This window comes from Toxorhynchites rutilus, chromosome 2, assembly GCF_029784135.1.
Source record: "Toxorhynchites rutilus septentrionalis strain SRP chromosome 2, ASM2978413v1, whole genome shotgun sequence".
NCBI lineage: Eukaryota > Metazoa > Arthropoda > Insecta > Diptera > Culicidae > Toxorhynchites > Toxorhynchites rutilus.
In genome coordinates, this window is record NC_073745.1 from 236963411 (window position 1) to 236991371 (window position 27961).

General features: G+C 39.6%; 1 protein-coding gene across 2 annotated transcripts in view; it reads right to left on the reverse strand.

The window, feature by feature from the left end:
- Positions 1–423: 423 nt before the first annotated feature.
- Positions 424–27961, reverse strand: part of LOC129764873 (transcriptional coactivator yorkie) — a 149720-nt gene continuing 122182 nt past the window's right edge. Inside the window, exons 2-7 of one of the 2 annotated variants that reach the window (XM_055764425.1) lie at positions 23958–24109; positions 11844–12059; positions 11171–11271; positions 10956–11109; positions 10830–10894; positions 424–3756 (exon numbers count right to left, since the gene is read on the reverse strand). In XM_055764425.1, coding sequence (XP_055620400.1) covers positions 3652–3756; positions 10830–10894; positions 10956–11109; positions 11171–11271; positions 11844–12059; positions 23958–24109 — 793 coding nt within the window. In that variant the 3' untranslated portion in view covers positions 424–3651. The remainder of the gene's footprint in view (positions 3757–10829; positions 10895–10955; positions 11110–11170; positions 11272–11843; positions 12060–23957; positions 24110–27961) is intronic. The other variant, XM_055764426.1, reaches the window with a different exon arrangement.

Below are 27961 nucleotides of genomic sequence, written 5' to 3' on the forward strand. Positions count from 1 at the left end.
TTGAACCAATTACGACTCCAATTGGTTACTCATCCACCATATTCTACAGACTTGGCCACCAGCGACTAGTATATGTTCCCAAACCTCAAGCGGTGGCTCCAGGGAAAGAGATTCATATCGAATGAGGTAGTCTACGCAGAAACTGAGGCATAATTCGGAGAGTTAGACGTTTCGTACTTCCGAAAAGGAATCGAAATGTTGGTAACTAGCTATACCAAGTGTATTGCCCTCGAAAGAAACTATGTTGAGGAATAGATACAGCTTTGCCCAAAAAACCGATTGTTTACATAAAAAATCCCGGGTTTTTACGGCCTATGTAGTATGTTAGTAATATTTAAAAATGCAGCTCCTTTGAACAAATTGAATGTTAATTGTGATATCCGAACGGAACCAACACTCAAAACAATCGTTTCTTTTTCTTTCGCTTGTTTTCCGATTTTTTTTTATTATCTTTTTTATGATACATTTGTATTTTAACAAAATTACTCACTTTCACAATACATGACTAACACAGTAGCTTACTACGGATTCGTTAGTTTTGTTTGCATCTTTGTTGCCTTTTTCCAGGCTTGAAAACAGACGCGTTTATTTACAAATCATTGTGAATCAGAGCGAATATTGATATTGTGTTTCCTATTGGCTCGTCCTTCCTCTACGTACATGTGCATGGAAAGGGGGAATAATTTTCGTTAAAATATGCACTCGGTGGCTTGTGTTGGTAGCACCGTATCTCTGTACCATTTTAAATTGATATTTTTTGTAGAAAAAAATAATAGTTGTTTTTTATACTCCTATATGCTACTCTGTTCATTTTTTTTTGTTATTAGAACAAAGGTTTGTTTCTGTTGTTTTTTTTTGTTGTTGTATAGAAAAAATGTGGTTTGTTTCTAATCTCAATATATTCATTGAATTCAGTTTTTTTCATCGGGGGAAATGAAAAAAGACTATTCTATTGCTGTGTTTTTTTTCGGCGATGAATCAGAATTTCACCGCCTCTGGCAGTCGTCAACGCTAGATCTCTACGTTCGCGGGTAGAGGAATAGGTGACATTGGACAAGTAAAATGTATCAAAAGCACTGCCAACGAAATACGAAAAATACCACTTTTTTCGACTTCTCTCCTAAAACATCAACGCTGATCATATTTTCTCATAAATATTGCTTGATGATATTATACGTCTTCCGGATGATTACTATCCTGTTTTTCTTTTGTTTTTGCTTCATTATTGTCATTTTCATTGAAAAGTAGCATCTTATCACGTTTCAGAAATAGTTTCACTTCCGCTACCACGAGAGGATGGTGATTGAGAATTGTTTCTTTGCTTCGTTTTTCCTTTCTTCTTCTTCTTCTAAATGGACGGCTTGCGATTTGGCGACGGTACTTTTGACGTAGGCTCTGCGTGTTTTCTTCGTGACCATAGCATTTCGTATTCCCCCTCCCGATTTTTTACTGGAATAGCTTCTTTTGAACCCCACTTTCTCGCGCACTTGCAAAATATGGTGGTGGTCACCGGTGGCCATCACCGATCCATCAGTGTGCTCGCGTTCTGTTTGAGTAATACAAATTTGTTCCTTTGAAAGAGGAGGGAATTTACATACATTTAAAATGCATTATTTTTGTGGACGGCGCATTCGCAGCGCACTGCTGAGACAATGACAATTTCACGGTGTTCCTGTATGTGATTTGGTGTGTTCTACTCTGTCAGGACATTCATTTTTCCACCAACTCATCGTAGGCTTGCAAAAAGGGGAAAAAATGATCGCGTTTTGATCTTCCTGGTGTGGTTTTGGCGGGAATGAAACATAACATTGTTTCAATCCAACCAATTCCATTTGAATTCAAGTAAATATATTTCGATTCATTGTGTTTATATTTTGCTCCGATCTGAGTTTGTGCTGCAGTTCGCTAGGAGTTTTAAATATAGCTTATTATAACTAGTTACCAATAAAAAAAATTATGAAATTTTACGAATATAGCTTATGTGTGTTGCAGAAATGTGACAGCATTGTTCCGCTAGAAAAACTTTCGCCACTGAGAGATTATCTGTAGCTATATTTGAATGGTTTGATAGCGAAATATAAGAAAAAAAAAACTCTAAAAATTAGATTAAAAAATGTGATCTATATCTAAAATGTTACAGCAATAATTTTAATCTATCAAGATTTTGTTTAAAGTATTTTAAAATGTTCTTCTTATTGTAAACCATATTCGATTTAACTGTTTGCTTTATCGATGATTAATTATAATAAAGTATATTTAATGTGGTTCCCAAGACATGACTCGACTGGTCAGTCTGTGTGCAGCATGCGTTTTTCGTTATTTTTACACTAAACTCGTTCCGTTCATCGGACCGAGTCTTTATAAACATCAACTGAATCGATTATACTTGCTTCCGATGTTTACGTGTGTTGTGTGTTCAGTTCTGCCTTCGACCAGAAAATCAGTGTCCTCACGAGCTAAATGTTGATAATATTTGTTTGTTGTATGCTAAACCATAAATGTGTTTCTGTTTATTTTTTTGCTAGTGAATACTAATACAAGTTGGTTTGCTAAACGCTGGGAAAGTAAAGTCCAATTACGCTCTAGAATAGTTGCGAATAAAACTTGATATGGGGAAGAGATAAAAATTGATGCCATGCTCAGAAGGTAAAACGACGCTACGTTTCCTAGTTTAAAAACCAGACACTTTTCGACCGCTCTTATTTCATAATAGCTCTTCGTAGAAAAGTCTTTGCTGTTCACGTGGGTTTGATCACCTAAAGGCACACAAATTATCGTCGTAAGTAGCTTCCACTTTCTTTGTTAAAAATACCTCCCGATAACTTTCACATAAAACCTTCAATTTCATTTCGAAAGTCTAGCTTTTTTTTCTCTAACAACGGTAAAATTTCCAAAAATAGTTCAAAACGAAACATAATAAAACCGGCTAAACATTTGCCGAAACTACTCTTAGTATTGCATCTGCTTTGCTGAAAACGATTTTGTTTAAATTTATTTTAGAACTCGCATGCGTTCTCACGAGTTTTCACAGATGGATTGTTCCGAAACAATCATCATCTGATCACTTTTGATATGTTGAGAAATATTAACATTGAAATCACAACTTGTTTACTCGTAGGAAAAAAGGGTTCACTTTTCTTCTTGTAATAAGGCACTTGATCATTGCTTGCAATATTTTCTTCCTTTCTCATTGCAGAATTTCACAGAATTTGCGTGAGTTGTTCCTCTTGGTTTCCTATATTGGTTTGCTGCTGTGAGCTTGAGTCTCTCCCAGTGCTCAGCGAGTAGATCTGGTATTTGCTTTTTAGCTTCACTTACGTTTGTTTTAGCTAAATCTTAACATTAAGTAATTTTGCTAAACTGTCTACACACTTTCCCGCGGCTCGGTTGTATGCAATGTTTTGTTTGCTTCTTCTTCTTACGCAATAAAGAAAACAACAACAGTTTTTAGCTCTGTGTTATGTGTGTTTTTAGTGTGGGTATGAGGATGCGTGTCTTGAACGGATTTACGTGTAACTTGTTGAATGAATTTAGTTGACTGTGAGCGGCGAATAAGTGTATTCATGTATTCTTCTTGCTTGGATGTGGATCTGTACACTCCACACGGGTTTTGTCTTCCACTGCTGATTGGTCCTCTCGTCCTTCGAAGCGTTAGATTATGTCGTACAACGTGTTATCCGGCTTAGTACTCGAGGGATCTATCAGATTCAAATTGCTAACCGCGTCTATCTTCTCCAACAGTAGAGGGTCATCCAGCTAAAAAAAAGAGAAAGACAACACAAGTGAGTACCCAAGCTTAGTTTTATAATTATAAGTCAACAATTTGGATTCCCCGACGGCGCCAGTGGTTGTGTGGTTAGCGTAACAGCCTCACAATCCGATCGGCCTGGGTTCAATCCCAGCTGGCGTCGTTGGAATTTTCTGAGGCGAAAAATCTCTGGTTACGTCTTCCTTCGGAGGGGAAGTAAAAGAAGTTGGCCCGGCTCATGAGTTGTTGAGTCTGATAGGTAGGAACAGGTGGAGTCGCCTCCCTGATGTCGGTGATTGGCACTGAAGTGGCGAAAATAGGCCGACGAAAAATAAGCGAAGATAAAAAAAAAATGGATTCCACGTTCAAAAAAGTAGAAGAATCTGTACCTAGAGGCACGCACGGGAACATGACTTCAGGACAATTGCTTTTGAATTGAATTTTTGTAACTGTAAAATCCATAAATTTCTAGCGAACCAAATGCAAACGCTTCGATGTTTCACGCAACGAGTAATTTCACTACTCTGCTGCAAGTATGGAAAAGTTCATTCGCTCATTTCTAAATCACTCTTGTATCTGCTTGGAATAATCATGGCGAAAAGAATGCAGCAAACAATCGTGAGATTGCACGATGAATCATTTTACACTACCCGACCATCTTCATTCGGGACTGATAGAAAACATAACAAAACAAAGAGTGGGAAACAACATTCAATGAATGAATATTCCTTTGGAAGGATCGCACGAAACAAAATAACAAGTGAGTCAAAATAGATTGAATCTGTGTGTATGTATGATTTTATTCTTCCTTGTACTCTTTTCCTTGTCAGCATTCAAGTGCACATGAAATCCACCTACCCGCTCATCAATAACTTGCGTTGATATGGTCTTTTGCATTGGCTTAGATCGTTTCATACTAGAAACAAAAAAATGTCATTGCAATAGTGCACAGGAAACAACTCGATTTCAACTATCTACCTATATTTTACTGCCGCGATCGAGGCTCGATGATTGCTATTTGAGTGAAAAACGAATGATTTCACAGAGACACCCGCGGACTCAAGCAAAAGTTTCCAGTTTGATTCTATCACCATCATTCCGAGGGGCAAATGAGGGAATGCAAAAATTTCTGAGAACAGATGAGGGGAATCGAGAGAGTATTTTTCCGTTCTAATCGAGAATGAACTTTGCGAAGAGGATAGGTGAATGTTTTCTGTCTCAAATAAAGTGAGGCATAAACGGAGAATAGAAAGGTGAGTTTTATCTGTGAATGAGCGTTGTTGAACGAATTTCGAGCGATTTTGCCCATACCTGCTCTGCTGAGCGTCTTAGCGCCTTGTGACATGCAAGCGCACCACGAGAGAGATTCGATGTTGTACGTTTGGCACAACCATTTCACATCGAGTGAGACTCGATGTTGTCTTCTTCTTCTTATATGGCACTAACGTTCCTAGAGGAACTCTATTTTTTTATGCGACTTTTTTGTGTGGTCTCTATCCCCCGCACAAAAAAAAAGGTTTGCCTGTATGTTAATTTAGAAAGTGTTTTATGTTCGTCCGTAGTAATGTAGTTATGCGTGTCTTGTCTAAATTTCCATCTCAATGCAGAGTATGTTCTTTTGGTTGCCCATAGATATCGTCCAGCGCCGGGTATATAAATACATTAGAACCTCGATTATCCACGAACGGATGATCCGCGAAAGCGGGTTCACTTGTAATTCTATAGAACTTCCCGGAATTTGCCAGTGAGCGGTAGGGTCTTGTTCTTTTGTTTTGGTCATGTCTTTCACATTATCTTATCACTGGTGTAAACGACCTTACAGATGGATAGTTTAATGATTTCTGTATTGATGAAACATAGTTTTCATGCTTAAATATCTTTTTTTTGTGCTTGTATTGTCGCGGAGTCCTCTCGGTGACAGGTGCTGGTTGCCCATGCATATCTTCCTCCGTCCTATGCTGAAATATGGGGAAAATTGAAAAATCGCTACGCGTTTCATATCTTTGGTACATTTTATTACAGAAGTATATTCCTAGTGACATTCTCAGGTTGCTCGTTGGTATTTTCCTTCTGCTCGAATACAGTGATATTCGTTTAGCCGCACTTGGAAAAAAAAAACTTGAAATACTTACAAAACAACTAGGAATGTTCTTTCTATTGGGATACTCATTTGATGTAGTGATAGTATATTTAAGTAACTTATTGAAAGGACGTGCATCACAATCACACACACACACACAAGGCGGCATCGGTGGATATAAACATTCAAACGTCATTTTTTCCCGAGACACGCGTATAGCCGTAGGGCATAAAAATCGAGTTTTCGTATAATCACCAAGCCTTTATCTGTGTTTTTTGAAAAAATACTTGGGAATGTTTAATTTACAAGATAAATTTTAGATGTGCAACGTAAGAAGTTGGTCAGATTAGTGATTTACGTAGAATTTAAAGGAATTGCGAAAGGTATTCTATTGACGGTAGAGGGGCGGAAAATAATAAAGATATTCAGTGAACAAAAGTTTTCTAATCGCTCGATCGTAACAAAAATTGGTCTATCTGAGAAAGTGGTACTGAATTTCTTTAAATAGTGCCAGAAATATGGGATATAACGACCAACAAATGGGAACACCAAAGTTACTTTGCGTCTTAAAGGTCGAATAAGATACGAAGCAACCAGGAAACGATGTCCTGCTCATACATTAAGGCAAAATCGGTTGTTCCAGTAACAAAGAGGCATATTGCGCGCATCTTGAATGAGTCACCAAACATCATGTGGAAGAAACCTCAAGGGAAGCCGAAACTGACCGCCACCCATAAGCAGAACCATCTCATTTTCGCCCGGCAATACATGGAATGGAAACTAGAATGTAGAAATGTTCAATTCGAAAAAAGTTTAATTTGGATGGTCCGGACTGTTACAGTTGCTATTGGTACAATTTAAGTCAACGGCATGCCGTGAGATCGAAGCGAAACTTTGGGGGCGGAAGTTTGACAGTGTGGGGAGCCGTTTTCTATCACAGCAAGCTTTTCATTTGTTTCATTTTCGCCCGAATGAACTCCGAAAAGTATCTTCAATTACTGGAGGAAGTTTTGATTGGCCATATTGAGAATAACGCTACCGAGGATGTCGTTTTTCAGCAGGATTATGCATAGATCCACGTTTCCAAGCAATCGAAGGCATGGTTTGCCGAGAAGGACATTCTGTTTCTTGAATGACCTGCTGGCAGTCGATTGCAATCCCATAGGGAACCTATGGAGAATCTTGACTGAGATGGTCTATGCAAACGGATGACAATTTGACAACATTTCCAGTCTCAAGGCAGTAATTCAGGAATGTTGGACTATAATCAATATGGCAACACAGCTGTCTGACTCGATGCCAAATCGAGTTTTCAAAGTGATCCGAAATGGAGGTGGACATACTAAATATTAGCTACCGATTGGACTCGAAATTTGCCGCACAATTTTTTTTTATTGAAATTTTAGGATGCGGCTAAACGAATGTCCACCCTGATTCCACATATTTAAATTACTTAGAAAACAAAAAGTGAATTTATACTTTTTTTTTGAAATAATTCGATGAAAATAAACAATAATCGTCTTTTATGAGCAAAACTGTACAAAGAATTGACTAATTTTTTTTTCAAAATATTGAGGAAAAATAGGGTGCTGCTAAACGAATGTCTACCACTGTATTTTCCCGGTGACCTTCTCAGGTTGCCCATGTTCATCCTCTATCGTCGGTTATACGAATGTGTGGAAAATGTATGGGAAAAATATTGAAAATTAGACTAAAATGAATTACAAAATATATCGTCGAGGTCGTCGTGTATTGGGTGGTTAAAAATCGCGTCCACAGAATAACATCACTTACCGCGATGAATCCTGATTCTTACCCATTCCTACTAACTCACATGATAAACGCTAGGGAACCACGCTATAGAGGCGACCCTTCTGGCCTTCGGGCGGCGATTATCATACTAACATTCCTTCCCTTCCCCTGGTGACTGTAAGGACGTGGCCGACGTCGTTATTGACCATTTAAAGCTCGAATCACCGAAAATTGCACAACGAGAATGATTTGCTAGTCCCAAGCGTCATTCTGTGTGTTCTTTGAGCAATTTGGTTGGTTCAGATCAATCACGGAGAGCAACTACGAATTGTACAGTCTACCCAAGCTCAAGCTCATTTGTAGTAAACAAATAAGTATTTTTATCATGTAGATAAATTATTTTTTTCTCTACAACGAATATATTCGATAGTACAGATTTTTGGAAAAAAAAGTACAGATGAGAAGGTTTTTGACCCCTCTTGTACAGATTTAAATGTGGCAACACTGGATATGACGCCGTATCGACAGTACACTGCGTTTCACAACTATAGAACCACTCATTTTCTCCGAGTTTCCAGAGATAGAGATTGATAATTTCACATGAATTACAATAAATTTATAATTCGTAGGTCATCTTTAGTTCTCCATCAGTTCAAATAACCCATTCGGGGTGGTTTTGACCAAGTTGCGCAATGTTGTAGTGTGTATTTCGTTCTACGCGGATGATACTGCTCGTTTAAGCTCTTCAAATCACTCATACCGCTTGTAATCTGCATCTACTATTCGTACGATCATTCCTCATATGTTCTTGATAGGGTTTTGATCTGGTAAACAAGCTGACCAGTCCAGAATCTCAAGCCCCTATTCAATAAACCATGCCTTGAATTTCCGGATGTTACGAATTGATGCCAAATTACCCAAATATCACGGTGTTTTTGATCCAGAAACAGAAGTAAACGATTCTGAAGTACTTCATTGCACTTCTGTCTGTACATTGGTGTTGATGAAAAGCTATCTGAACCAGGCCGTTTTGAAAATATTATCCTCAAACCATAAAACTGTCGCCTGTAAGGTTACGAGTTGAAAAATTACATGACACGTTCCGTAAATCCTTCCAGTATGAAGAAATTCTAAATATTCAAGTTGTATTGGCTTCTACCAGAGAGGTTCTACTGATATAGTGAAACCCATGGGATTAGCTTCCACGTTAGTTTTTGGAGCCGCAGCTTCGGAGATGAGATTTTTATGGTTTGAAGAGAATTTTCTCAAAAAGGCATGGTTTAGGTAGCTTACCATCAACACGAATGAACAGTCAGAAGTGCAAAGAAGTTCTTCAGAATCATTTACTGCTGTTTTTACATAACAAACAATGTGATAATTGGGTAATTTGGCATCAATTCATGAAATCTGGAATGTCAAGGCATGGTTTATTGAATAGGGGTTTCAGATTCTGAACTGGTCTAAACAAGCTGACCAGATCAAAACCCTATCAAGAACTTATGAGGAGTAATCGTATGAATAGTAGATGCAGATTACAAGCAGTATGAGTGATTTGAAGAGTTTAAACGAGCAGTATCATCCGCGTAGAATGAAATACACACTACAACATTGCGCAACCTGGTCAAAACCACCCCGAATGGGTTATTTGAACTGATGAAGAGCTAAAGATGACCTACGAATTAGACACTTATTGTAATTCATGTGAAATTGACGTTAATATTGTAAAGGAGCGAGAGTTTTTCCATCTGGTTCTATAGTTATGAAACACTGGAATTTTTGTTTTTTGAATGTTTCTCGCCTGAACACAACAATAACGTTCAAATGACCAGTAATTTGAATGAAGATAGTTTTTATGTCCTACACTATATACTTCAATTCATCCAACTTCCTACATGCCTCTGGAAACTCAGAGAAAATGAGTGGTTCTATAGTTGTGAAACGCAGTGTAGTAGGTGTACCCCTTTGAGAAATGGAAATGTTAGCGACTGGATGCAGGGAGCGATACTACAAATAGTCTAACTCAAAACGAAAGTACTGATGGGGAGTAACTGCGAAGCGGTGCAGCAGACAGAAATCTTCTTCGGGGGACGAGTTATAATCTGTAAGTGCTTGCTGAAGTACTTGGATGGAGAATCAACGACTCAACTTTTATAGTGACGTCGATTACGCAGGTGGAAAGACGGCTAAGGCCAACAATGTGGTAGCTAGGGTCATGTTCAGACATTTTGGGCCAATGAATTGCAAAAAACGTCTTCTGGCCAGTGTATCGTCGTCAATAATATATATAGAGACCCAGACCCAGGCTACGTCTCTAAAGACTTGGCGCAATAGAAATAAGTTAATTTGTACGTTCCGACTGATTGCTCTGCTTGTCGTGAGTGCGTATAGAACTGTATCATCAGATTTACACATTTATTGAACACTACAACTCAGTAATAAACTAAGCAAATAGAGTGTTAAGCTTCATAAAACGCTTTGCACATAACTTCCAGGATCCATATACAATAAAAACATTATACACCACATATGTAAGACCTATTTTGGAATACTGTAGCATTGTATGGAATCCTTATATTGCACACGAAGAACGCATAGAGTCTGTCCAAAAACAATTTCTTTTGTATGCACTTCGTAAATTGAACTGGACATCATTCCCTCTTCCCTCATACGAAGCACGCTGCATGCTCATCAACATACAAACACTTAAAAAACGTAGAAAACTTTCAATGCTTTTCTTTGTAAACGATCTTATTTCACAACGTTTACAGTCAGCGGAATTGTTATCGCTTAAACTTTTATGTACCAGGACGTCAATTAAGAACAAGGAGCTTATTCCAAATAAAAGCATCCAGAACAAATTATGCAAGCAACGCTCCTGTAAATCGCATGATGCTTATGTACAATCGTCATTGCGACAAAATTGACATCACAATGAATAGAGAGCAAATTAAAAACATGTGCAGTGGAAATAACATTTAGTCTATAAGAAAACATTGTAATAACATACATATGTATGTAGTCTACATTTGATTGACGAAATAAATAAATAAATAATCAGGTATGATCCTCTTCGGTATCATCCACGCAGAAGACAGCGAATGTTATAAACATGAAGGTATCAAAATCTTCTTTTTTTCCTTTGTTTACGGAGACTTTGAATCTAGCGATTCATTCGTCTCCGGGGTAGCGACGATTTGCAAACCTATGGAAGTTTCGAGAGCTGTCCGACACGGTGAAGTCTTAACTTACCATGAATTCGTCGGGCGTCTCTAGATTGTCTCCAAATGCAATAGTGTCCATTGTGTTGTCTGTCACTAAAAAGGAAATTAAAATCATATCTCGTGTTTCTTTAGCATCCCATCGGACAAAACTTACTGCTGAGTCCATCCATGCTGTCGTCTATGCTGGAGAGGAAATCGGGCGTGTGCGGCATCGATTGCGATATCGACGATTCGCTCAGTCCACTGTCGGCAGACTCCTGGCGCGAATGGTGGTCCGACAATCCGGACAAGAACGGGTCTTCACCCATCTGTGGATGGAAGAAATAATCGGTGAAGGTACCCACACATTATGGCACGTTGGACGCTTACATGTGACTTAATTTCCTGTTGCCGTTTCCTGAGACGCTCACGTTCCAGCTGCAGGTTGTACAATCTAACTGTTTGCTCTTGTACTGCCCAATCTTGGTTTGCTGCATTGAGAAAAAAAAAACATATCCAATGAGTATCGCCTTTGAAGGAACAGATCGAAGGAAATTGTTTCAATGTCTTCAAGCAGTTCTGAGATATTATGGCAATGTACTATTATCAGAACATGGCGATAATAAAAATAGATAGGCCAATTGAAAACTATGCAGCAGGTAAGCCTATAACAATGCCGTAAATGGAAAAGGAAAATCGGAAAATGTGTCTAATGCGTGAATTTTCACGGTTGGAAACCATACAAAGCATACGAATTTGCGAGCAAGAGTCAAAAGAGCAAAAGAGGACTCCGAATGAACGTTAGAAGAGGTTAGTAACACATTATGCCCGAATGAGAAAAAAGAAAACATGCAGTACAATAGAATAGTATTTAATAACGCTTTTCAAATGGTAAGTTTCAGACTCTTCGCATCGAATGTGGTTTTCTAGGATGGTGGGAACCTCTGCCACTGTCTCGCGCTCGGATTGCGTTCTACGGGGATGAATAGCAAACTGTGTGTGTGTGTTTCTCTAGGCACTAGCTAACAGAGAGTACCAATCTGGGAAGCAAAAACGGACATACACAGTCGTGGGTCCCTCCAGGTTGTCGTCCGGGTCGCGTGGTTGATGTAGTACCGCTCGCCCTTGGCCGTGATTCCTTCCTCCCAGCCTTCCGGCAGCGGGCCAAGGTTGACATTACTGCTGTTCAACATCGGTACGTTGTTGGCCGACGACGACGACGAAGACGACGACGGCGGCGGCGGTTCGTTCGACATTTCGACGGAATCTGAAAATACCACTGAAAAAGACAGTAGAAAATAAGATTCCTTGCTGGTTTGGTTAGTCGATGTGGGCGGAAACAAAAGGAGGATGCTCGTGATGGATTATAAACATAAAGGTGCACATAAGCGGTGGTGGACATAGCCTGGTGATCTCATTAGTATGGTGAACTCTTTACCGATATATTTAAGATCATAATTATTTGTTGGGAAATAAAGTTGACGGGAATGAATCGACATGTCAGAAGAAACTGTCAACTGTAATGTGCCATATTTCCATTTTTAACCCAAAAATCACCTTCAACGCGTTAGCCTTCAAGTACTAGCAGTTTATTCACAAGGTCTTATTACTTTAAAGTTGACAGACAACATATTAACACTATTTACACATAAACGGGAGCGATTTTGGACTATTTTTCAGCCATGGACTGATTCTGACTCTGTGCTTTTGAGTACGTTATCAGTTTCAGATTTGCTTCCACCACCGAACAAGCTTCGCAAACCAGATACAATACACATGCAACGCAATAGAACAAAATACTGTTGAAATATTTAAATCAAGTCTGTATAATTATGATGAATGGGTCGCACGATTAGTTTATTTGTAATGAATCTATATCCATTTAAGTGTTTAAATTTGCTTTACTAGGACTTTTTTTTTTGCAATATACCTTTTTATTGCACGGGTTGATGAAAGGTAAAGCTTGTTTAGAGTGTAATGTTTACACGTGCAAAATTTCGTCACAATCTGTCAAGTGGTCATGGAGATGGGTTTGAAGCAAGAAGTGCTCATATATGGACTATATATGGACGCGATCGTAGAAAATCCATTCCAGGCACAAAGGTGGATCGCGAAATAGTTGGGGGAATCGACCATTCGATAGTGTCCCGTGTGGTAAAATCGTTCAAGATGATCCAGACGACTCAGCAGCGAGCTGGCAGCGGAAGAGAAGCGAAGACGACCGATCCCGTGAAGACAAGGAAGGTGAGGGAATATTTGAAACGCAATCCGAACCTTTCGATTCGGGTCGTGGCCAAGAAGGCCGATTCTTCGGTCTGGGTTGTCCAGAAGACAATGAAGCGGGCCGGATTTCATGTCGTCAAGATAAGGAAGGCGCCTGTCCGAACCGATAAACAGAATGACCAGGTAGCCAAATCCCGCGACAGGAAACTGTACCGCGAGTGGTTGGTGCGGTCGAAATGCCTCGTGATGTGCGTCCGAAAATTCCGCTTGGATGTTCCGGAGAAGTTCCGGGAGAAGAAGGGCGACAAATTTGCTAAGAAGCACTTGGTATGGCAGGCGACCTGTGAGTGCGGCAAGTTCAGTAAGCCATACCGGCACCATCAACGGCCAAATATATAAAGAAGAATGCCTCCAGAATCGCACGCTGTCTTTTCTCTGGTCCCACGAAGGATTTTCCTCGAACTCCTCTCATGAGCCTCTTCACAGTTTTCAGGTTACCTTTTCGGCTTACAGATGACCAAATTTTCTTGAACTCGTCGATTGACTGTGCTTCTCTACCATTCTTCTGAAGGTACTGCTTGAGAGTACATTCTCCCGGACGTAGTTCTGGACAACTTGATGGATTATCAACTTTTTCGAAGAATTTTATCTTGTATTAATTCAGCAGTTTGAAAGTGGCAGCAGCGCAGTGAGCGGGTGTAAGGTCTGGTCATAACAGCGGTGGCGTTCTGTGTTGACAATACACAGCAACAAGATGTTTTCAAATGTACTCCTTTCAATAGTTCTCAGCGTTTATGGTTCTTGTTGTAAAATATGGCAAACTTATTTTTCCATAAGAACAAATAGTTTGCCATACAAGCCACTTTCTTGCCGAACTTGTCGATTCTAATCGACCATTCGGCATCTGGTACTTCCTTGCCAACAATAACATTGAAAAATTGTGCTCCCAAAAGTATTGTTGTATCCAGTTTGCAAAAAAGAATCATAATCCACCAAAATGCAACAGATCCTTCGCCAATTTCAGGATCGTAACCAGCCTCCGGTATCGCTCATTTGCCCCTTCATGCTGTTCCGCGGTTTGTTCCGGTGTCTACGGTTTCTTGTAGGTTCTGTTGTTGTTTTTCCGTTTGACGTTTTGTACGGTCCAGCCGCTAGCCTTGAGCTTTCTAACAATTTTCTGTGCAGAGTCAGATTTATCGGTCAGCAAAAACATCACACATTTCTTTCTCGATTTGTGGATTGGAAACATCTCTTCTGGTTCTGGATCTTGGAAAATCTTCAAGAAGATCAAGAGTATGGGGCTTGTTTCGGAGCCAGAATAAGGGTTCGTAAGCTGTATGACCAGCTGCTAACGAAAGGCGATGAGTGTGCCTTGATCGACGATGAAACTCATACTAAAATCGATTTCAACCAACTCCCGGGGTAAAATTCTTCAAGCCATCTGTTCGCGCCGAGATTCTTAGCAGATTTAAGTTTGTTTTCGCGGATAAGTTCACGTACACGATTCCAGCCCTTTTGTCAACATCGGTAAACATCGTAATGTAATGCGTACATTTAAGAAACCTAATTGGCTATCTTGTGTTTTGTTCTCGCGAGGGCAATAAATCCACACTTTTCAACTATTTTTACAAAACCACGCAAACCATCGACCACCATCGTTTTGTGTTTGATTGAATCACATAGTTCATATGGCCAGCATCGTTCTCGCGAGAACAAAAATGAATCATGAATCAACCATTTTGAGCTGCTCCCTTAACTCGTTCGTGGCCCAGCGCGAGTGTCGATACGCTAGAAGGTATTCAGGGAAACACACGGGAAACAATATTTCTCCATCAAAGTTGTGCAGAAAGTAATCCTTAATCAATCCTCTATTCCGTGATGATCGATTTGGAATTACGACGAATTACAAACTCCGCGAACGTATATCTAAATGAGCCAACTTTTAAACGAACTATGAGTTAGCAAATACTTTTTTTTTAATTTGGAGGCACATGTCGCTGACAACAAAAAATATAGACTTTTTTATTGAATAGTTTTTTCAAAAATTTCGATGCATTCTAGATTAATATTCAAATTAAAAATAGCGAATATTTTTTTATGTTTTTTTATGATCGGGAGAGACATTGTGTGAAGTTTGGAATGTTTTTGGTCCAATCGGTGACTTTTTCCGATTGGACTTTTAGTTTTTTGTGAAATCGAGCATCGTTTCCGGGTTAAAAGTATCGTCGAAGTGCAACGCATTCTAAGCCGGGTGTGAAGCAGGAATTTTGAGCGGTGATCTTCGGTGAAAACTGAAAGTGGATTTTTCTTCCACAGCGGTTGTTGGTGACGCCGCCACTACCACACAATAATCGGTTTGTGGTTGTGGTTCTGATTCCACTGCGTAACGTTCTGCATAATGTAATTTGTGGGAAATGATGTTGTAAATTTTTCTGAGATATGTAATTTTTCTGAGAAATGTAATTTTTCTGAGAGATACGGAGAAACTTCTTCGATATTCAATAAGTTCAGTGTTTCAGTGTCGCTCTAGACAGTGAGCAATCAAAAGTATTGGTCTTGTGCTAATAGCGTAAGGAAATCCAGGGAATGGTTCAACAGACATAATTCTGCCTTGCGTAGAATCACCCAACAAAATCCGACTGCATCACCTGCGGTGTAACTCTATCCAACAAATGGACGGAGTGCGATCTGATCACCATCTCAAAGTTAGCACTGTTTCCATCTTTTGAGTGAATGTTGCTCCCATGTTTAAAAGAACCCTGCCTGTACGACAAGATCAGCAGCGAATGGCTTCTGGGTTAAAATCCCTTATAAAAAGGAAGACCAAACGTACCTTTTTGAACGGGACAGTACCGTTTTTTATTGTCGCGTTTATCAATTTGTACCATATTTTTAGTTTGAATAAAAATATTCCTTTTTATTATTTTTAATACATTGTTTTCAATGAACGTTTTTTAACGGATTGTGGTCCTATTTTACAGTGAGTTACTAGAATGTTTTTAAAAGTCTTGTCGATTCAGGTGAAATACAGGAGGCAAAATTTATCAAAACAGTGGGAGACATTGGAAAATAGATGGCAAGTTCAGAAGAAGCACGATAGTATAAATGGATTGTATTAAAGTTCATTCCTGGATGATCAGAGATTCAAAATAGCATTAGTATAAAATTTCCTGTTCAGGCAATTGAAAATACTTTGTTTGATGACTAGAGAATGATTATATTATTTATAATTCATGAGATGAAATTGTGGTACAATGACTCCGTGTCAGTTACAAACCGTTGGAAGTAAATATTTTCAGAAATTGCGGACAAGTTTATAGAATGTAGGAATTCGTGAAGTTTACTGGTCATATTTTGTTTCTGCCTGGCAGTATCACATCGATTGGAAAGATTTGTTCCACGAAGAACAATATGTGGACGGAAAAGTCGGAAGATAATTGACAAACAGAACGTTGATCTGGTATATTACAATGAAATTTAAGATAAAATTGCCAATAATTATAATCTCCTTCGCCAAGTCTCTCAATCATCTTAATATTCCTTCACTAGAGAACAAATTAGAATCTAATAATTTAAGATTATTTTGTTTTATCACTCAATGCAATTTTTCAAAATGTACTAGGTGTACAACCTAACTTGTTCCGTTTCGGTAAGATGGCTCAAGGTGTTATGAATATTCGACGCTGATATTTGCTGTTCAATATTTACTGCGTTTAAATTGTCAAGTTTCGTTGCAAAAAAGCACCATTTGCGACAAGTTTTGATTTTCTTTTTCCATTAGAAGAAAAGTTCAGCTGAAGCGCATCTAATGCTTGTGGAAGTTTCTAATGACTCTGCCCCAAAGGATAGATACTGTAGGGAATGGTTTGAACGATTTAAAAGTGATGATTTTAGTGTTCAAGACAAAACGTTACCAGACAAGAGTCGATAATATTCCATCTATTCATTCATTGTAACTATTTGGAAAATAGCGGATGGGAAACTTTGATTCACCCGCTTTATCCGAGGAGCATTCAAAAACGACATTCAAGTTATGCCACACCCACCTTACTCCCCAGATTTGGCTCCCTGTGATTTTTAGTTGTTTCCTGAGCTGAAAAAACACCTTAGAGGCCGTCGATTCACCAGGAATATATATAAAAGCATCGGAGACTTTTTTTTTCTTAAAAATCAGCTCGGAGAAAACTTCTATTATCAGACCTTCCAAAAGTGGAAAACTCGCTGGGAATCGTGTTTTTTTTATCGGAAGGGAACTACTTTGAAAGCCTGTAATTGATTTTTTGGAATAAATGCATTTTTAGATTTTTGGCGATTTTACTGACAGTTGTTCCTGAATGCTCCTCGTAGCTTAGAGCATGCCCCTTCCGATTACCATTCGTTTCGATCGATACAGAACACTTTGAGAAGAATACGTTTTACTCCAAAACCAAAACCAGTATTGTGTGGTATTGAATTCATTATTGGCTTCATGGTCAAAAAGTAGTGGCTAGTGATGCCCAGTACTTTGAATGGTGTATTAAATCATTCTACCTTTCAAATAAATGTGTTTCTCATGCAAAAAACGGTACAGTTACAGTTGTATATTTGTTTTTTTTTGATGCCATGTCCCGTTTTCAATCCTGGACTATTCGGTCAGCCTATGTATGACAAGACCTGTAGCAATACCCAGCAGGGACGAACGATCTCCGGATTAAAATCCCTTACAAATGAAAACAGAAACAGAAACGTTTCCCGCTGCCAAGGCCAGTACTGATACAAATTCGAACAAACTTAAAATTATACGATCGTTCGAAAACTAGGGGCCCATCGTGGCGTTGTTTTGAAACTTCATAGCCGATATAAATTATAATTTAGCTGCGTCGCAATTTTACATTGAACCGGTCTGTACCGACGATTTGGGTACTTGGGTGCTGGTCTCAATGTATCAATAAGCTAATCTAAATTCACATTACGTCTACAGAAACTGTAACAAACGTTTGAGAAATAGAGAGAAGGAAAATAACAGCTAGACAGCACAGTAGAATAATTTATGAAAAAAGGGTGAGTAAATGGCCATAAAAGTGAAAACAAACAGTCACAGCACCAACGCACACAAATTCATTGACGCGCGTTTGCGTTTTGGCCCACTCGAAAGTCAATAGCTAAACTTTTCCATAAATGGTAGTGTGCCAATAGTACACTCTCACACTCAAAGGCCCTATTTCAAGGCAGTGGCGGACAACAGTATATTTCCCCGCTAGCGGCGAAATCATCAATGAAGTTGTAATTAAACAGTTTCTTTCATTCATAATTTTGTGCTCCCTTGCCTGTCCTAGTCCGGATTTTTTCTTCTCACTCTCTCTTCTGCTGGTGCCAATGTGTTAACATTCTTGCTCACTCTCTCTTCCTCTCTTTGGCCAGATTCATATCTCTATCCTCTATCTCTGACTGTGGCTAACCCACAAATACATGGCCCGGCTAGTGTTTGGTGGCTTAGTACGAGTCCATCGATAGTAAAACGATAGCACGTCATCACGGAGATATGCGGACCGAACCCATTCGTCGACAAATTCATTTGACTATTTCGAACATGGTCAGTCGTAGCTGACGTTGGTGGACATTCAGCTTTGTTCAGCGTATTTGTGAGGAAAAACAAACGGGAACAGATTTTTGAGCTGAGGTAGGATCAGTTACTCCAACACGATTACCCCACAACAACTGGTGCTGGTGTGGGGAGTTTACCCGTTTGTGTTCAAGTGGTCAGTTTCTGTGAGCTATTTTCGACTTTCGACGCCACACTGCTCCTCTAGATTTTAGTTCCTTCATTTGGATACACGATCGTATAAATTACAACCATATTTACAGTTTAGCAGTCTGTTGTTTACTTAATGGAATCTTTCTTTTTTTTTTGCGCCACGAACCGACTCAGGTCGATTATCGTTTGGCACTAAATTTATGTGTCCTGTATCCACAACACATCAATGAATATAGAATTAAGCTGAGCGACGGGAGGAGCGAGATTAGACAGAAACACGTAGCACACGACGGGTTAACCACCAACCATCCGGGTGACCAAGGGAGGTGATTCGAAAACGCAAGTAATATTTCTCAGAAAAAAGTCTGGTGGCTTAGGTTTCACGACGACGGTGGTTTTCTGCGAATCGAAGGCAGTGTTATCTGCGGTGCAGCCGCCCTCGGCAACGGTGATGATGACCACAGCAAGTTAAAAGTGTCGCCGTAATAATTGCACCGAGAAAAATTAGAATACTAGAATCTAAGTTACAGCGAACTTCACCTAAGGCTCCATTCACCGAAATTGGCGATGGACACCAGAAAAGTAAATACAGAACTTCCGTTCGATCATTATGAATGGATTGATCCACGAGTTTACTTTATGATATCAGTTTTCTACTAACCAAACAAAAACAAACCGTTGCATCAACACAACATACGGATTTCTTTTTTTCTTGTGCTGCACAATCGACCAGAGCCGATGATATATGATTTTCATGAATGAACGCCTCCCCCACTTCTGGTGTTCCACCACTGTGTTTTTCAATCAACGATAGCGAACCGAATTCGAATAAACAAACAAAAAGTCAGTGAGGTAAGTGCAACCACCATCACTACCACCACAAGCAAGTCCGCCAGTGGCCGTTGCATGATGACTAAGAACATTCACGGACCCCATTATCTGATATGGCGCGACTTCGGGAGCTGATAGTTTGTCGCCTCGGTTTGTTTGCGCCAATGATTATTGGTGGTGAGAAAAAAACAACAACCGATAGCAATTGTCGGCGAAATCGGGGGGACTGGTGTTTCATAACACATACTTCCGTTCCAATGCGGTGCCGATTGGGGCACGACCTTTGGACTCTCGCGAACCACTTGACGCCACCTTCCTTCGTGCTATATGTTTTGGGCGGTTATCACTTAACGTGCGCAGTTACAATGTTGTGTGTGTGGCTTGCAAATTTCGCGGATCTCATCGGCCGTTCACAAATTTGTTATAAAGAAATTGAACTTTAAGTTGAGTTGAAAAAGTCTTTTTTATCAAAATGGCAAGTGAGAGGACAGAAATAGATATTGTTACACGTACAATGATAATAAGTATGACTTGTCGAGGAAAGACATTGTGATAAATAGCAGCTACTGTCGGAAGAACCACTCTACAGAAAAGAAAATCATAAGCAAGTGGAAATACGAAGGAATCATGGAAAATCTCCTGGGTAGAGGACACAAACCGATCCTGTATTCTGATGATGAACGGGTAATTATGCGAACATTTCGAAAGAACTCTATAACAAACATTCCTACTACCAAACAAACAATTGACTACCGAAATAGTCGGCACCATTGGAAGGCCTGTCAGCGCAGACACTGTCCGGAGAGCAGCATACAGGAACAATCTGAGAGGTCGTGTTGGCCGTGAAAAGTATTTCATCTCAAATGTGAATATGAAAAAAACAACTACAGTTTGCTAAGGCATATCTAAACAGACCTAAGGAGTTCTGGAACAAGGCCCTTTATACGAATGAGACGAAAACCAATCTCTTTGAATCGACTAGAAGACAGATGTTGTGTAGGAAACCAGGATCGGTGCTCCTGGTTCAGCATTTGGTTTCCATAGAAAAACGCGGCAGCAGTAGTCAGCTGATGTATGGTAGAATGGGGACTTCTGGAACTGGAACCATGGAGTGTATCGATTCGGCGATGGACAAGATGACTTAATTGAACATCCTGAAAGATAACCTGCAGTCTCCCGTGCAGAAATTGGGCCTTACTTGTGAGTACTACTTTTAACAGGATAATGACCCGAAGCAAACTGATCTCATCGTGCGGGAGTGCCTACTCTATAATGTCCCACTCAACTAAAAACCACCGTAATCACCGGACCTGAGTACTTTTGAGCATCTATGGTGGGAGATCAAGAACCGCCTGAAGAATAAAAACCAGGGAACAAAGTGGAACTCAAAACGACGATTAAGGAGAGTCATTTTTATTTATTTACTTTTTAACCCTAAAAAACTCAAAAATAATAAACCAACACCGAGAGTATACTCAATTTTGCGATTGACTGTCTATGTTGTAGATAATAGAACAACACATGTTCTGCAGTCGGTGAAAGAATGGATGAAAATTGTGTCTGATGAAAATAGAAGCAGGACTACGTGTTCTAAGTATTCAAATAACACCAAGAAATCATTTTCCGGTCCTGCTAATCTGATGAAGAGTAAATTGCTTCACAAATACGGATTGAAAATTAGGTAAGAAAAAACGTTGGGTTTCCATTATCCACAGTTAGTTATTTCATCATATACCCCACGATTTTATTTTAGTCTCATCATTGCCCTAGATCAATGAAGGAACGGATGTGATAACTACTAACTGTTACTTGCCTAATTATTTTCTAGCTCTTAGTACATTAAACCGTTCAACTTAAAAAGTTGTTATTTCTTATTTCATTTTCTAGTTTTTTAGTAAATTATCTATATCATTAGGATATTCAAACATTAGAATTTCATTCCAGATTTCAAATTGAGGATTCGGATTTTAGATTATGGATCTGAACCAGTTATTTTGTTTGGATCGTTTTTATGTGTGTGTAACGGGTGTTAAATAAAAAATGAGAATTTTTTCAATCACATATAGAATTTTTGTTTTCATCGATTTCAGTATTTTTTTTATTAATAACATAATGTATTTTCTTCAAAAAAATGTCAGTGAATGTTTGAGTAAGGGCCGTGGTCTGCTGTTCGACGCAACTTTGTCGCTATGCTCTCACAAGAACGTTGTACGGCACTTACGTCCATTTTCCGGATACAATTCCGGATTCTTGTAGTCAGTTGCTTCGTGTCCTTGGCCCTCCAATTGTTTTTATACACTAGGGCACTGAGCGAGCCAAAGAAATCCTCTATTGGGCGGCACTGGGGCAAGTTTGTTGGGTTACGATCTTTCGGTACGAACGGTATCTTTTTCTACTCAAGATACGCCAGCGTCTTCTTGGAAGACGTACTTCCCATCCGCGTGATGCTCGTTCAGGAACGGCAGCAGGATTTTATCGAGGCACTCTTCTCGATAGATTTGTTGGTTGATTGCCAGACCGCTCGGCTTAAATCAAGGCTTTGAAATGCCCCGGTCGGAAATGGCGATGTACAACATAACCTTTTTTTCAAACTTGTGCTTGAACTTGTATTTCACTTCAGGCGGTGTGGATGACTTGTCACTACTCCAGCGACAATTTCCTGGAATATGCGTTTTGGACAGCGGAAAATAGCTTTCGTCGTCCAGAACGAAAGACGTCCCGCGGTATTTTTTGGTCATCCACCGACACTGTGATTTAACCGTCTCAATCTGCTCCTCCGTGTACTCCGGCGACCTCGTCTTCTTCCTGCAGACGATTCCTTCCATCTTGAGGGTCCGATAGATCAATACGTGGGAGCAGCCATATTTCCGACCGCCAACCCGTCGGCTGCTGCGGTGTCTCAAGAACACGAGAGTTTAGGTTTATATTTCAAAATTGGGTCTTTTCGAGGCTAGTGGCGAATGAACAGGCAACATCTCCGGTGAATTAACGTGTAAGTACAAAATCTCAATAAAACAAGAAGAAGAAGAAGCCAAATGTAAGCGAGATGAAATTGAGAAATTGTGTAGAAAATGAAAACTTATCACAATTCGACGGAAATCAAATCTATCTATGTATCATCCAGCAAAATCATCAAAATTTTCTTTAAGAGTGGTTTTTTCGAGTCGACTAATTCATTTTTCGGGTAGTTTACTTCATGCACAAGTCACATTATCATTTGCAAAATTTGAACAGATGAAAATGAAACAATATACAGGGTCCTTCAGATAAAAATCTCACGCAACAAATTTTTAATAACTACAAAAGTGAACCAATTTTTATTTGAAAAAAAAAAAAACGAAAATAAAGCTTATTTAGGACATTTTCGATGTGACCACCACTTTTTCGTTAACGCGGTGGACAAAATTCTTCATGCACAACTCTAACATTACGACTTCGATGCTGTTGAGAATTCCGAGTTATTTCTTCTTTAAGTTCCTTCAAATTTGTGGCTTATTAACATTGCAATGGTCCTTCACGTACCTCCAGCGGAAGTAATCGACGACGAGAAATGTTGAAATTCTTACCATAAGGCCATTAAGGCTTCGGTTGCTCGAGCAATACGATTTCACTAAGAATACACGTTCTTGTAAATTGTACATCTTGACACTAAAAATCATCCGATCCGACTGAACGAGTAGCCGAATATTATCGTCCCGAAGTGGGGAACGCAGAGTTACCATCGACGGAGAGAGACAAAAAAATTATAAGGAGCATTGTAAATTTAGACCATAGAATGGATTTGAAGCAAAATTGTTGATCAATTGATTTCGAAATGACACGACATTAAAGAAAAATACAAAAGATAGTCACCGATTGCTTGTTGAAGTATGCAAAGAATAAGGATATGTGATTTAGATGCAATGAAATCCGATAATATTGATAATATTCTATTTCTGCATGTGTGTACACAACTAAATTGCCTTTTCGGCAGATCATTTCTGCATTTTCATTCTAATACAATCCCAAGAGAATGTATTGTTTGATTATGATGTTCCATCTGAAATGATCCCATGAATGTTAACACCCATTTCTATGATAATACCAAACAGTCGCCGAATGGTGGGAGAGTAAGTATGAAGTTCATCATAACATGTTTTTCTCCGGCTATAATTATGTTTCAACAATCTAAATCAACAGTTGTAATGTCATGAGTACACAAAACATAAAAGATTAGTCACGTTAGATACACGAAGAATATCCCATTAGCGGAAGATTTCTCCTCAATTGATTCACCACCAAAATTTATATTACCCTATGCAAAGAAAAAACCGCAAGAACACACGCACCCACACAACATAAAAGGATTTACGGAAATCCCCCTGACTTGCTACCTTCGGAGGCACTCACCATTGGCCGGCGTTGGTGACGAGATGGTGGGACTTATCAGTGTCTGGGACCCCGTGTTGAAGAGCGTTTCCACGCTGGACTGCTGCTGGAATAGGCTTTCTTGCATTGCTGTGATACGCGGGTCCTCCCACGTGGTGGTTCGTGTGTTGTGACTGGAAGGAGATAGAAGAGCAAAAAAAAAAGGTTCGATGAGTGTTTGTGGCACTACAAAATGCAGTTGTGGTTACCGGGTAACCCTTCGGTCGTAAACAGTAGCACCGGTGGATGGTGCTTGTTGGGCTTCCGTCTCCCCCCGGAGGGTGGGAAATCCCAATGTGTAAAAAGAACCTATCGATTTCAAACCAGCCTGAATGAAGTAATCGGGTATACATGCACTGGAAAAAAGTCATGTACGTCTAAAAGGTGACGGGCATTCTGACTCATTTGTTGATATGACGGTATTCAACCGGTGCCAAGTTCATTATCGCATCCACGCGGCCACTCAGTGCGCCTCATTTGGAGCCGACCGATGGCATCATTAATTTCAAATCAACAAAAAAAAAGAACAACCGAGCAAAACAAAAACTAATCCGCGCACGCATCAACAATATTTTTTCCTGTATCTTGATTCTAAAAATAAATTCTTATAATACATCCATACCCATCATCTCAAGGAAAGTCTTGGAAACGGTTTGTATGGAAAAGGTTCGCGAATAAAATTTATAACACTAAACACGTGCTTGTTTGCTCCGTCTATCGATAGTCCACTGCCTCCTCTCCTCCTATCGTCGCCAACGTCATCGGAGATGGCAATTAATGTTATCGCACATCCCGAGTCCTTCATTCCACTGTTTTTGTTGTTGTTTTTGTTTGGGTTTTAGTTGTTGGCCAGGGAGCCAACACAGTTCGTATAGCGCTACACTCAGACACTCATTCGTACCTACATATAGCTCCAACAACATCTCTCCGGTGCTGATTTATTTTCTTGTTGCTTTCGCGGTTCACAAACTGAACCGAGCGCGTGAACACATTCAAGGTCGCAGATAAGGTTACAAACGGAATTGATCCAATTTGGTTTCGACGGAACGTTTTTCCGCCGCCGTCGCTGCTGCTGCCTATTCGTTGCTGTTTTGTTGTTTCCGCGGGAAAATATTTCGTGGAAGATTCGTGGGTTTTTCAGGAATGATGTTTTTTGAATTTGTTTCGTGTAGCATCAATCCTCCTTATTCTAGTTTTCGTTGGAAACCGATACGTTCGACAGTATCATCCATTCGTATTCCTGCATTCATTCGATTCATGCAAACTTTCGAAATTGTTCGTTTGAACGAATTGTGCAATTCCAGTTTTCTTTTATTCGAATGTGTTTTTCCACCTGCCTGCCAAACGTGATTTACGTTCGAAAAAAAAATTGTTTCGAGCAGACTGGAACGAAAATGGGAATATCTCTTTCTAAAATCATTCTAAAACTGAAAATTGTCGTAAAGCGATATTCAGATACGGCCAGGAACAAGAGATAAACTGAATAACTTGAATTCAAGGAAAGAAGTCACAGTTTTAAATTAGGGAGAAATCAAGTTTTAGTTAGGGCAAAATAAACGTCAAAAGACTTAAGATTAACGTACAGTCCATCTTTTTTCTGCAAAAAAGATATAGACAATTTGGAGCTGCTGATCGCTTTTCGATATTTTGTGCATAGAAAAAGGGAAGTAAGAATCGTTTAATTATTGCAATATTTGTTGCTTGTTGATTTCGAATATCTTCGAACAAAATACAGTAGAACCCCGATTATCCCAGGAATAGACGGACAAGTTCATCGCGAATAACGAAAATCGCGGATAACCCAATAAAGAACTAAAAATAAGGTGCAAACACGAAAAAACGATGTTTCAGCATGTTTGTTTTATCAATGCAGAAATCTCCAAACTATCTATCTATAAGGACCTGTACACCAGTGGTAAGATGATGTGAAAGCCATGACCAAAACAAAAGAGCATGATCCTGTCATTCACTGACGAATTCCGGGAAGCTCTATATCTTTACTATGAAACTCGCGGTCGCGAATAATACTCACCGCGGATCATCCGCTTGCGGATAATCGGGGTTTTACTGTACGACACAGTTGACCACGTTTTTAAGAGAGTGTATAGCGGTCTACATAAGTGAATGTGAAATTAGAAGCTCTCAAAATCGGACAATTTTCGCTACGCGACCGATATTTAGTTTTTCAATTTGCATCAGGGATGCCAAGTGATTTTTTCAAATGTCGTCATATGGTACGAAAAATATCTGCAAATGTTTTCACCATCATATCGCAGGAAGCTAAAGTTCATAACTTACTTTTGAACAAAGTTTATAGCGTTGTTGTATAGCGCATTTCAATAACATTATTTTGAGGTATTGAAGTTGATTCCAATAAATGTGAACAAATAATATTAGGCTGTCAAAAAAGTCCTGCGGTATTTCCGCGAGGTGTCGTTGTAAGCGCGTAGTTCTAGTTGTATTCATTGTATCGAGTCATACTATAGCTTGTTGGAAAGGTATTTTTGTGCGCTATAATATAGTCCTTGACTGTTTTGTTTGGTTAAGTCGTTCGTGAGTTATAGTGTCGCAAATATGGAGCAAAATAAAGAGAAAATTCGACATATTTTACAGTACTACTATGACAAAGGCAAAAATGCATCTCAAGCTGCCAATGAAATTTGTGCAGTTTATGGACCCGATACAGTTTCCATTTCCACCGCAAAACGATGGTTTCAACGTTTTCGTTCTGGTGTAGAGGTTGTCGAAGATGCGCCACGCTCCGGAAGGCCTGTCGTCGAGAATTGCGACAAAATCGCGGAATTAGCCGAGAAAAACCGGCATAGTAGCAGCCGTAGCATCGGCCAAGAGCTGGCGATAAGTCATCAAACCGTTATTAACCATTTGAAGAAGCTTGGATTCACAAAGAAGCTCGATGTATGGGTGCCACACACGTTGACGCAAAAAAAACATCTTTGACCGTATCGACGCATGTGAATCGCTGCTGAATCGCAACAAAATCGACCCGTTTCTGAAGCGGATGGTGACTGGCGATGAAAAGTGGGTCACTTACGACAACGTGAAGCGCAAACGGTCGTGGTCGAAGCCCGCTGAAGCGGCTCAGACGGTGGCCAAGCCCTCATTAACGGCCAGGAAGGTTCTGCTGTGTGTTTGGTGGGATTGTCAAGGAATAATCTATTATGAGCTACTTCCCTATGGCCAAATGGTATGGTTCGGACCTGTACTGCCAACAACTGGACCGCTTGAAGGTAGCACTCATGAAGAAGAGGCCATCTTTGATAAACAGAGGCCGCATTGTCTTCCATCAGGACAACGCCAGGCCACACACTTCTTTGGTGACGCGCCAGAAGCTCCGGGAGCTTGGATGGGAGGTTCTTTTGCATCCGCCGTATAGTCCGGACCTGGCACCAAGTGACTACCACCTGTTTTTGTCCATGGCGAACGAGCTAGGTAGTCAGAAGTTAGCCACAAAAGAAGCCTGTGAAAATTGGCTATCCGAGTTTTTTGCCAATAAGGAAGCGAGCTTCTATAACAGGGGTATTATGAAGTTGGCATCTCGTTGGGAACAAGTCATCGAACAAAACGGCGCATATTTGACTTAAAACAGGTGATTGTAACTAATTTTATGAACAAATGAAAATTAAAAAAAATACCGCAGGACTTTTTTGACAGCCTTATATATTGCGCAGCTACGAACTAATTTTTATGAGTTTAGGAATGATAATTGGATTGATATACCGTTGATTGAGTGAATATAGCCCCAGTTCCTCCACAAAAACGGAACTGTGACAACTCAATTTGTTTATTTCAGCTTTGAAGTTTTGGTTGTAACTGAAAACGTATCCATAAAACTAATTATTGATACAGTATATAACCGGAAAACCTTCGATTTGTAAAGTGGTCGTTTGAAAAATAAAGGTTAATCTATTGTGTAGTATAGGCCCAAAATAATAGAAACACAATGTCACAATCATTTGAATTCTCGA